Raw genomic sequence first — 13,309 nt, 5'->3', positions numbered from 1 at the left:
AAAGGATTTTTTAGTGGGGAGGGAGGTATTTTTTTTTCCCCTGTCAAAAATGTTTAAAAATCTCTGCAAAATTTTCACCCCAGAAAAACAATTCCCTTCAATATTTTTAAAAACATTCTAAAAAAAAAAACCCCCCATTGACTAAAAAAACCTTTGGCAAAAGTTAAACAGATCAATTCATTTCAATTAGTTCAAATGGAATGGGGGTTTCTACTTTATACCCATTATGATAAGGGCACATTTACTAAGTAAAGGAAACCCCCCCAATTGAATTTCAAATTTAAAAAAAATTTTTAATTTTAAAAATTTTTTTACTACTTCGACCATACCCAAAATTTCCCACCTTTCGATTCAATTATAAAAACTTCAATATTCGAAAACCCGAAATACTGTCTCTTAAAAAACTTGGACTTTACCCACTTCGTCCCCTTTTAAACTGCCGAATTCCCATTAGCCCTATAGACCCCCTTTAAACCTATACCCAACTTTTGGGGTTAATTTTTAGAAGTCAAGTTTTTTTTTCAAATCATCCATCAAATTAAATCGTTTTTAAAATCGTTAATCAAAGGGTTTTAATCGAACCCGACAAAAACATTTTACTTCGATTGCAAGCCATATTCCAAAAAAAAAAAAAAAAACTTAACTTGAATATCATATACTGTAATTCGATGTCAATCGACTTTTTTCCACCCCGAAATTCCGACCATTAGTAAATGTGCCCTTAGTGTCACTTGGCTTTTCCCATTCATCTGGGTTATTTACCCAAAACCCGGGAAATTTTTTTCTATTTTATTAAATAAAAAAGGTCCGAAAAAACTAAATCCTTTATTTACCATATTTACAATTAAAAAACACACTAAAAAAAGGGGGGATCGCCCAAAAAACCAATTTTTTTGGGATTTTCACAAAATGAAAATCCAAATTTTTCAATTTAATTCAACCCCCCCAAAAATTCAATTTTTTTAAAAAATAGGGAAAAGCCCAAAATGTTCGGTTTATCGTACAAAAACCCAGTGCAGCCCAATATATTCAAAATTGCAAATGGACCTCTGCCCCATTTTTCTACAAACCTTACAATTAAAAGTATTTTCTGATTTTTCCCCCCTTTCGAAATAATAAGTTTTTTCCATGAAAAATTTTTTTTCTGCATTCAGACTAAATAAATAACCCCCTTCTGACTATAGCAGGTGTCCACAACAAAAATTTTTTAATAAAACCCCCATAGTCTTGCTATAGGGTAGGGGACTTTTTCTGCAAATGTAGCTTTAATAATTAATTTTAATATAAAAAATGACTAAATGACACCAACATTTTAAATTTCATTAGAAGGGGTATATTTAGTTTGTCTGGCATATTAATTTTTCTTTTTGCAAAGTCCCCTCTTTTTATTTCAAAATGTTTTCTATAAACCCCCTTTAAAACCCGGTATTCCCCAGATCCCAAATGAATAGTCTCTTAAACACTAAAACGATATTCTTATTTTCCCAAAATTTTAGCATCATCCACACTAGTGTGGGAAAAAAGTCTTGCCACAAACATATACTTATGAGTAACCCCTTTATTTCTAACTTTTTAAGTTTCCCTTTTTTTTTTAATATTTTGGTTCCATTTTCACCCCTTCCTTACATTTCCAAGCACAAACCCCCATGAATAGACCCAAAATGTTATTAACTACCCAATAGGGGCTATTAATGGAAACCTCTCCCCAAAAACAAAAAAAAAAACATTACAAGAAATGATTTGGTTTAATGTTCAAGGTTAGACTTGAAAAGAAATTTTTGTAAATACTGTTAATTTTAAAACCCCGGGAAAATTTGTCAGGCAGCCAAAAATGCCATAAGGGAAAAAATCAGGTAGAACCTCCATTTTTTCCATCCTCTATTTTCCCTTTCCCCCCCTTTTTCATGTTCTTTTTGGGCCCCCCCTTATATTAGCATAATGCATTCCCCTTTATTTTACCCTTTTCCTATTTTTCCACCATTTTATTCTGTTCCCCTTTAAATGGTTATACAAGAACATTTTTGCAGCAATCAGCCAAAATCATAACCACCACCCCCTAACTGGGATGATATGTAATATTATTAAAAAATTCTTATATTATAACTTACCCAAGGGGTTTTTAAAAACCCTGCTTTCTTTTTAAACAAAAGTTATGTGTTATAATAGGGGTTTTTTATCAAAGTCTATGTTTACCCCCAACATTTTCTGCTCAAACCCCGATCAAATCGCTTTCGGTTTTTTACGCTATTTATTTTTACATTTCCTGAAAATTTGCTTGCCAAAAAAATCTAAATTTTAGATTTTTTCAGATTTTTCTCCCCCAAAACTCTGATTTTTTATCTTTTTTGCCCAAACTCTTTAAAAAATTTGAGCATGAAACCCACGCACATCAAATAATTTTATTGGGGCTTCTCCCAGTTTATAAAGCAACCTCACATCTAATGCCCCGGGTTTTCCCATTTAGACTTTTTTGAATCACAAATTTTTTAATTTTGCATATAATGTAACTTTTTATCATTTAAATGTTTTAAAAATTTGGGCCCCCCAGAAAAACCCCAAAAATGGCCCCCACTACTTTAATGCATTTTGGAGAAAAAATCACCATAAGAAAAACGCCAATGGGCTTTAATGGGATTAGGCCCAAAAAAATCCCATTAGAAAAAATGCCCAATTGACTTAAATTATTAACTAAGTACAACCGCCAGAAATTGTCGCGAACCCCCGTTCCAACCCCCGGAAAAAAAATGCGAACATTCGGAAACTTTCCCAAACCCTTCAACATCCAAAAATCTTTCCCTTTACAACACCCGAAAATTTTAATCGTTCATGGGATTTTCTTCCCGAATCAAAAAAAAAATCTTCTTTTTTTACCGTCGAATGGTTCAAATTTGTCGACGTTTTTGACCCCCCGAACGCCTTTTGGGCCGAACTTGCGCGACTTCGCAATTCCGACACGTAACCCCAGCAAAGGGCGCGCAACTATTTCCCCGGCGAACATTTCGTACATCCCTTTTTTTAACAAAAATCATCATAAAAAAAAAATGGCTTTGATTTTTAATCATTAGAAAAAAAAAGCCTTTAAAAAAAACATTACTTTAATCCCATTGGGAAAAAAAAAGTTCCTTTAAGAAAAACCCCCCATTAATTTAATTCTTTTAGACAAAAAATCCCATAAAAAAATGCCCATTGACTTTAATACATTAGGACAAAAAAGTTGCCGTAAAAAAAATCCCATTGACTTTAATGCATTAGGACAAAAAAGTTGCCATAAAAAAAAAAATTCCAATTGAGTTTAGTAGGGAGCCATAGAGATACCACCTTTGAATTGGCAGTATATCCTGACTTACTACATAGATACACCAGATTTGTGCAATTTACACATCAGATGCAGTAGCAGCAGATGCTATAAATGCAACAATTCCTGGACAGGTGTCTGCCACATGCTAATTCAAGTCTCCCATTCCCTCACATCATAATGATAAAACTTCAATATATATATTGATTCCCTGTAGGATTTTACATGTACTGGAAACGTTTCTGAAAAAAGGATCTGTCTAAACACGTAACAAGTGTGGGAACATGGCATTGCATGAGTTAACATACAGTGATAACTAGTTCTACTAGAGGTGAAATGATGCTAACATGCTAACTCATGGATTCAAAAATAGATTTTGTATAGATAAGGATTTGAGTATTTGCAGTGCAAAATATCTTAGAATTTAGATTTAACTAAATGAGGAATTATCCAAAATGTATAGTGTGATATGTAGTTATGTAATAGAAACAATGTACTTATTTGTTTTAAAGAAATGTTGAAGGAAGAAATGTAATAATGTTTATATGTACAATACAATGTGTAACAGTAGTGGATATGAAGAAATACATAACCTGTTCTATACTGACATCTTGTGGCCAGTTTCAGGTATAACAGAAGAATCACATTTCAGACCATGTAAGGCCCAGCTAAATGTGATTGGAAAGAGGGAAGACTTTAGAGCCTCAGAATACAAGCCCATGGACACAAACAGTATATAAGGAGACCATTGGGGCCTGTACTTTAGGTCTCTCCTCTTCTTTCAAGTCTGAAGAACACCAGGAGACCTCCCATGCGATAACACAAATCAGCATGTTTCTATCTGGGTTTGTCTCATTAACAAACTAAAAAAAAATACTTTTCTTCTATAAAAACCCCTTTTTTTTGGGGGTATTTATTGGGTTTCTTACCAGTTCCAATATCTTTCCGTTTAATCAAACAACATTTTATATAACAAAAAATCTTTCACTTTTAAAAAACCTAGTTCAGCTCAACTTGATTAATTCATATATGTATTAGATGGCCAAAACCCCTTGAATTTCCCCCATTTTGCACCCCTCAAAATAAATTCCCGGGAAACTCCCCCCCCAAAATTACAAGCCCCAAAATCCCTGCGTCAAAAATTTAAAAAAATTTTTAACCCCATTGACTTAAACCCCGCAAACAAAAATGACCGAGCGACTTTTGACCACGTTAAACCAAACCGCTTGTTGTTTTTCCAACTTTCCCAAAAAAACCCCTTGGGGGGAAAAATTTAGCAAAGTACCAAAATCAAATAAACCCCCTATTGATTTTTAAGTCACTGTCCCAAAAATGAGCAAGTTCTCTCTATTACTTCACAATCAATAAACCCCCAAAAACTCTTCTCTTCTCCCACACACACTCTTTTTATAAGAAAATTCGATATTACTCTTATCTGTCCCGAAACTGAATTTTTATTTTATTTCTGCAACATTTGGGGGTAATGCACAAAAATCAGGGAACGATCTTCGGGAAAAACGTTATTGCTATTAAAATTATTAACCCACATTTTCCCCCGCCCCCCATGTCACCCAGTTTTAAAACTTCAATAAAACTATTACTTTATAAATATGTCAAAAAATCCTTCCTCCAACATCGTATAAACTTTTTATAAAACAAAGTTTAAATTTTTAAAAAAACCCCCATTCTTTAAATTTCCCGATTAAAAAATTTCCCCCCCCCAAAATTTTTGCCACAACATTATATCCCGTGTAAATCGACTCCCCTCCTTTTCCTCAACTGTTTAACTTTTTGCCATTTTTTAAACACAAAACAAGTTTTTCCTTTTTCCCCATTCTGATTCCATTAAATTTAATGAAGTCAAAATACATACAATTTAAATAAGACAAGAAGCCACATAGGGGGCATTAATCCCGTATCCCCCAATGGTAATCCCTTTCATCCCAATTTAAATTTAATTATTATTAGTGAATTCTATTGGTAAATGTGGCCCACGTCCTTTAGAGACACAGTAACACTTTATGCTGAATTAATGTCCCCCCTTTAAAACAAAATTTAAAAATATTACAAATAAATCACATCTCTTCATGGGAAAACCAAAAAAAGCCATTTGGGGTAACCACAGCTCCACCATTTCTCAATTATTTGCACCGCCATGGCAAAAATATTCAACAAAAAAAGTCCCAAATTGGTAAAAAAAGGAAATCGGTTGAACTTTCTATCTGTTAATACTACGGAGAATCAGCAAGCTTCAACCTTTTGATCGAAAAATTTTAAATACCCCTTAACCCCATTGTTTTAAAAAACCATTATCTAATTTCCCTAATGTAAATTTTATACTACAATTTTCCGCCCACAGTCTATTGCTTACATTTGTTTAGTGAATCTGATGCTGGGAAAGTCAACCTCCACCCCACTACTTCCCTTTGTCCACAGACACATATGTTTCTTTAATTTAATTGACAGATTGGCAAATCACATGGAGCCCCAGTTTAATACTTTAAAAAAATGTTGGGGTTCACATTTGGGGTTTACCCCTTCCCGCAACCCACGCCCCCGTACTCGCAGGCAAATGCCCCAGCTCCCCAAAACTTACATGTACGTTCTTAGCACGGGAGCCCCCCTCTCTGGCGGCTTTGGCCCCCCGCAGGAGAGTGGGAAAAACACCCTTAGCAAGACTGGCCTCAAGCGTCTCCCGACTCATTTCGCAACCCGATTTCAAAGTAGCAAACCCATCCCCCATGGAGCGCTCTCCCCTCCCACCCCACTTTTCCTCCTGCAGAGCCGCCCCCCGCACCCCCCCTCGGCCCGAAACCACTTTTCAGACACGCTGCCGGGAAACTCCTCCAAAAAACACATTCCCCCTGCTCAAAACGAAGTCCCCACGTTTTTTACAAAACTTACCTGCCACCTACACATTACTTCCCCAGTACATTTAGATTTTAGTAAAGATTGAATTTTTTTTAAAAATTTTTTTTTTTAATTTAGCCCACTGGTCCTTTTTACATTTAAATTTAACATTTTTACACTTATTACATTATTGCCCCACTCAGAAACCCTTTTTTATGCAAAAATATGTAACACAAAAGGTTTTTTTTTTTCCCCAACCCCCATTATACTATCTTGTTTTTTTCCCAAAAAAAGGGTGTTTTTGCAGCTGACTAGATAACCCAATTTTCCCCCCCCATAATCCCCTTTTGGCCCCAGAACAATTTTTTTGTTTTTTTCATTAACCATTTTTGTTTTATTGCAATTTATCCCTCCCATTTTTTGTCCCAATTATCTTAGTATCTTTTTGGTTTTTGCTTTCGTATAAAAAAAGTTTAATTTACTTAGTTTGATCCCCCCCAAAATTTTGTGCTTTCAAAATATATGGGTTCTGGGGTCTTTTAACATTTGGGTCTACCCGGACCCTAACGTACATTATTCCTCTTTTCTGCACTATGCTAGCGTAAAAAATTTATAGTTACGTTTCATGGTCCATAACAAAAACATTTCCTTGTAAATCTATACATATGGCCCTCAAACATTTATTAGACCTCCCGACTCAATTTAGAAGAATTTCTTGACGTAAACATTTTGTCCAAAAAAATCGCAAACTGGGGAACATTTTAGGCCCATTTCAGAATGTTGGGAAAAAAAACCCATATGTTTAAGGGAAAACTTTCATTTAGTTTCGTTAAAAGACCCCCCCTTATCTTTTGAATCCCAAATGTGACTTTCCCCAAAAATTTATGTTTTAAATTCCCTTTTTAAGTTTTACCCAAAAAATATAATTTAAGCGTTTTATTCACAGAAGCAAATGGCCCGAGAAAACTTTATATTCAAATATTTATTTGGTCCCCACATGGCCAAACTGCCTTGAATCTATGCATATGGCCCTCAAAACTTTCAGTAAACCTTCATCAAATTTTTGTTTTTAAAAAATTTATGAGAAAAAGGGAGATAATGCGCAATTGCAAAAATTTTAGCCCATTTTCCCAAAAAGTAAAAACATTGCTTTATCCCCCCAAAATTGGAAAGCTCACTTTACTTTGGATACCAAAACATGCATACCCAATTGAAATTCCCCCGAATGTTTTTACTTTCCAAAAATATTTTTATCGAACGCCCCCCTTTTCCCCTTTCCCCCCCCAAAAAAAAATTAAAATGGTGTTGATTTTTGCTATAACTGAAATGACCAACCCATGGTCTTTTTTTGGGGCCCCTAACCCCCCCCGTTTGTCCCCCCATACATATTGGGCATCCCAAAAGTTCAGACCCCCCCGGCTTTCATATTTGTATTTTCCCGATACTAAAAGTATTGGTAAAAACAAATGGCCCGGCAAATTTGAAGTCATTTTGGGAAAATTCCCCCCCAAAAACACCCCAAATTTTGAATGGTTTCCCCCGGGTTCTTTGAGTACAAAACTGCATACCCAAATAGACCGGGGGGGAATTTACTTTTTCCCAAAATATATGGTTTCTGAAACCCCTTTTGTTCCCCACTTTTCCCCCCCCCCAAAAAAAAGTAAATGTTGATTTGCAGTCCTGAAATGACCCCCAAACCCCAAAAAATTTTTCTTTGCCCTAAAACAACCCGCTTTACACCATACATATTCAAACAACCCCCTTCAGAACCAGGCTTTTCAATTTTTGTAAAATCCCTTATAACCCCAAAAAATGTTTAAAACGATGCTGCGTCCGAAATTTTGAAGTCATTTTTGAAATGTCCCAAAATCACCAAATTTAGGAATGTTTGCGGCTTGGTACTTTGGAGTACAAAGACATGTACCCAATTTAATCGTGGGAATGTGTACTTTCCGAAAATATATGGTTTTCTGGGTGAACTTACTTTTTCTACATTTGCCCCCCTCAAAACAATGTAAATGTGTTGATTTTGCAAGTACCTGAAATGACAGACCAATGGGGGTCTTCCGTTTTGGGCCCCTATAAGCCACTGCTTGTACACCCATACATAATTGGGCATCAAACTGTTCAGAGGACCCCAGCTTTCATATTGTGGGATGATTTGTCTTGATACCTAAAAGTATTGGGTAATACGATGCTGCAGGGTCGAAATTTTGAAGTCATTTTTGGAAATGTCCCCAAAATCACCAAAATTTAGAATGGTTGCGCTTGGTACTTTGTAGTAGAAAGACATGCATACCCAATTTAGATTCGTGGGAATGTGTACTTTCCGAAAATATATGGTTTTCTGGGTGAACTTACTTTTTGCTACTTTGCCCCCCCAAAACGATGTAAATGTGTTGATTTGCAGTACCTGAAATGACAGAACATACAAGGGGTCTTCTTTTAGGGCCCCTATATGCCACGTGCTTGGGTACACCTATACATATTGGGCATCAAACTGTTCAGAGGACCCTAGCTTTCATATTTGGTGATTTCTTGATACCTAAAAGTATGTGGTAATACGATGCTGCAGAGTAGATATTTTGAGGTGATTTTTGGAAATGTCACCTAAATCACCAAATTTAGGAATGATTTGCGGCTTGGTACTTTGGCGTAGAAAGACATGCATACCCAATTTGGATTCGTTGGAATGTGTACTTTCCGAAAATATATGGTTTTCTGGGGTGAACTTACTGTTTTCTACTTTTGCCCCCCCCAAATCGATGTAAATGTGTTGATTTTGCAGTACCTGAAATGACAGACTATATGGGGTCTTCATTTTAGGGCCCCTATATGCCACATGCTTGGGTAACACCTATACATATTGGGCATCAAACTGTTCAGAGGACCCTAGGCTTTCATATTTGGGTGATTTGTCTTGATACCTAAAAGTATGTGTGTAATACGATGCTGCAGGGTAGATATTTTGAGGTGATTTTTGGAAATGTCACCTAAATCACCAAATTTAGGAATGATTTGCGGCTTGGTACTTTGGCGTAGAAAGACATGCATACCCATTTGGTGTATGTGTACTTTCCGAAAAATATATGGTTTTCTGGGGTGAACTTACTGTTTTCTACTTTTGCCCCCCCCAAATCGATGTAAATGTGTTGATTTTGCAGTACCTGAAATGACAGACTATATGGGGTCTTCATTTTAGGGCCCCTATATGCCACATGCTTGGTGCACCTATACATATTGGGCATCAAACTTTCAGAGGACCCTAGGCTTTCATATTTGGGGTGATTTGTCTTGATACCTAAAAGTATGTGTGTAATAAGATGCTTGCAGGTAGATATTTTGAGGTGATTTTTGGAAATGTCACCTAAATCACCAAATTTAGGAATGATTTGCGGCTTGGTACTTTGGCGTAGAAAGACATGCATACCCAATTTGGATTGTTGGAATTGTACTTTCCGAAAATATATGGTTTTCTGGGTGAACTTACTGTTTTCTACTTTTGCCCCCCCAAATCGATGTAAATGTGTTGATTTTGCAGTACCTGAAATGACAGACTATATGGGGGTCTTCCTTTTGGGCCCCTGTATGCCACGTGCTTGGGTACACCTATACATATCGGGCATCAAACTGTTCAGAGGACCCTAGGCTTTCATATTTGGGTGATTGTCTTGATACCTAAAAGTATGTGGGTAATACGATGCTGCAGGGTAGATATTTTGAGGTGATTTTGGAAATGTCACCTAAAGCACCAAATTTAGGAATGGTTTGCGGCTTGGTACTTTGGCGTAGAAAGACATGCATACCCAATTTGGATTCGTTGGAATGTGTACTTTCCGAAAATATATGGTTTTCTGGGTGAACTTACTGTTTTCTACTTTTGCCCCCCCCTAACGATGTAAATGTGTTGATTTTGCAGTACCTGAAATGACAGACTATATGGGGTCTTCCTTTTGGGCCCCTGTATGCCACGTGCTTGGGTCACCTATACATATTGGGCATCAAACTGTTCAGAGGACCCTAGGCTTTCATATTTGGGGTGATTTCTCTTTGATACCTAAAAGTAGTGGGTAATACGATGCTGCAGGGTAGATATTTTGAGGTGATTTTTGGAAATGTCACCAAAATCACCAAATTTAGGAATGATTTGCGGCTTGGTACTTTGGCGTAGAAAGACATGCATACCCAATTTGAATTCGTGGGAATGTGTACTTTCCGAAAATATATGGTTTTCTGGGGTGAACTTACTGTTTTCTACTTTTGCCCCCCCAAAACAATGTAAATGTGTTGATTTTGCAGTACCTGAAATGTCAGACTATATGGGGTCTTCCTTTTAGGGCCCCTATATGCCACATGCTTGGGTTACACCTATACATATTGGGCATCAAACTGTTCAGAGGACCCCAGGCTTTCATATTTGGGGTGATTTGTCTTGATACCTAAAAGTATGTGGGTAATACGATGCTGCAGGGTCGAAATTTTGAAGTCATTTTTTGGAAATGTCCCCAAAATCACCAAATTTAGGAATGGTTGCGGCTTGGTACTTTGGAGTACAAAGACATGCATACCCAATTTAGATCCGTGGGAATGTGTACTTTCCGAAAATATATGGTTTTCTGGGGTGAACTTACTTTTTTCTACATTTGCCCCCCTCAAAACAATGTAAATGTGTTGATTTTGCAGTACCTGAAATGACAGACCATATGGGGGTCTTCGTTTTGGGCCCCTATACGCCACGTGCTTGGGTACACCTATACATATTGGGCATCAAACTGTTCAGAGGACCCCAGGCTTTCATATTTGGGGTGATTTGTCTTGATACCTAAAAGTATGTGGGTAATACGATGCTGCAGGGTCGAAATTTTGAAGTCATTTTTGGAAATGTCCCAAAATCACCAAATTTAGGAATGATTTGCGGCTTGGTACTTTGGCGTAGAAAGACATGCATACCCAATTTAGATTCAGGGAATGTTGTACTTTCCGAAAATATATGGTTTTCTGGGGTGAACGTACTGTTTTCTACCTTTGCCGCCCCCCAAAACGATGTAAATGTGTTGATTTTGCAGTATCTGAAATTACAGAACAAACGGGGGTCTTCCTTTTGGGGCCTCCTATGCCACGTGCTTGGGTACATCTATTCATATTGGGCATCAAACTGTTCAGTGGACCCAGGATTTTATATTTGGGGTGTTTTACATTGATACCTAATGATGTGTGGGAGATATGTTGCTGTAGAGTGGAAGCTTTGAGGTCATTTTTCAAAAAATTCACCAATTTCTATAAAACACTATAACTTTAGGAAACAATTGCAACTTGGTGGTTTGGAGTACAAAGATATTTCTACCCATTTTTGATTCACCAGAATCTGTTCTTTCTAGTAATGGGTAGTTTTCTTGGGTAAACCTACTGTTAGTGGAATGTTTGGCCTTGAAATCAAAAGTATGCCGTTTGGGAGTGTTGCTTTGGAAATTTGGTTGTGTACTGCTTGTAGATTTTGAGCTATACAAGTGAGAAATCTCCATAAAACTATATATATTTGGTATTGTCGCGTTCAGGAGACATAGACCTTTCTAAATCAGCTGTGTTCTCGTACGTAAAATGAATGATGTTTCTGATATATGTGATTGTTCTTCGTGCAACATGATTTTTTTCATTTTATTTGACACTTAGAATCCAATATATTTTTTAGAGAAGTAGAATTACACCAAAATTCTGCATATTGTGAAAGTTCAGGTTGTCCTGAAAAAAACAATATATTGTTTTCCTGGGTTAACTAAAAGACCACCCCAGGAAAGGCCCTTAAAGTGAAAGAGTGCAAAATATCTAAAAACTGCTTGGCAGTAGATGTTCGCATCTAGGACAAAACGGCTGGCAGGGAAAGGGTTAAATGTTGAATATTATGAAATGCCTATTCCAGTGTGATTTCCTCACCTCCATTATGTTTTTTTGCCACATTCTCCTAGATTATGCCCAATGATTAACTATATGGTTTTTTTTCATGCCATGTGTTATGGGTTTGGGCAGCTGTCCAGGTGTAAACATGAATAAAATAGTTGCCAGGGCATCCTGGACATCACTGGCATCTGATTGGTTAAAATATATCAGTCTCCATTTACGTTTTTTTTATCCAACCAATAGAGACAGAGGAAGGGGGAAGGTGACATGTAAGAAGTAAAGGTACAGAACCTTGTAATAATAATATTAGCAAGGAATTTTTGCTGACACCCCAATGTTCTATATCCTGCACCTGCCACTTGCATATAATTGTATAGTCTTCCCCTACTGAGAATATCATGTCATGCTCTGTAGCTTTATAGAGTATCATGTAAATAACTCACTGGCACAGTAACAGGGAGGTTTTTGTTCAGCTCTGTATCACTGTGTGAGAGGGAAACTGTTATACTGCTGACAGTAATAATCTGCTGCATCTTCTGCTTCCATTCTGCTGATTGTAAGAGTGAAATCAGTTCCAGACCCACTGCCGCTGATCCGCTCTGGGGTCCCTGTGTGTCGGGTACTTGCAGCATAGATCAGCAGCTTTGGTGCCTGCCCTGATTTCTGTTGGTACCAGGCTATGTTATTATAAACACTGCTACTGGCTTTACATGTGATGGTGACAGTTTCTCCTGGTGACACAGAGACATAATCTGGAGACTGAGTCAGTACAATCTGCCCATAGGAACCTGAGGATTGGGAACAATTGGGGGCAAAAAAAAACAACACATTTTTATTTATGTGATAAATTAAAAACTAAGTAAGATATAGTTTTAAATCACTGGGGAAATCAGTATAAGTGAGTGATGGTATAATTACCTGGAACAGAGAGAGAGAAGAGAGCGGAGAGGCCAAGCAGTAAGTATCTCCCCATACTGACAGTAGGAGCAGTGTCAGGTGCAGATCACTGAGACGTCACATAGGAAATAGAACATTTATAGCATCTTATATCTACAGGGAACTCACCACACACTTTGTGTATGCAAAGCAACAGATACATTTCTGTGTTACACCAGGGAACTGTATTGCACTTTTATATCTTGTGGGAGAATCTAGAGAAGACAGATGAGATTCGGGCAGATTTGGTTGGTGCCACCAGCAATTTGTGCTTATTCACTACTATCTGTATTTACATTGCCTGTATAACCCAGCAGCCAGAGATGGAAAAAG

General features: G+C 37.0%; 1 gene segment (V, D, J or C); it reads right to left on the bottom strand.

Annotated features, from left to right (window-relative positions):
• Positions 1 to 12,520: 12,520 nt before the first annotated feature.
• Positions 12,521 to 13,090, bottom strand: LOC121400512. The segment is given in 2 exon segments: positions 12,521 to 12,828; positions 12,959 to 13,090. Coding segments are annotated over 2 exon segments (363 nt in total).
• Positions 13,091 to 13,309: the final 219 nt, after the last annotated feature.

Source organism: Xenopus laevis, chromosome 1L (genome assembly GCF_017654675.1).
Source record: "Xenopus laevis strain J_2021 chromosome 1L, Xenopus_laevis_v10.1, whole genome shotgun sequence".
Taxonomy (NCBI): domain Eukaryota; kingdom Metazoa; phylum Chordata; class Amphibia; order Anura; family Pipidae; genus Xenopus; species Xenopus laevis.
Note: the sequence above shows the minus strand (reverse complement) of the source record. Positions and strands in the feature narration are given on the sequence as shown.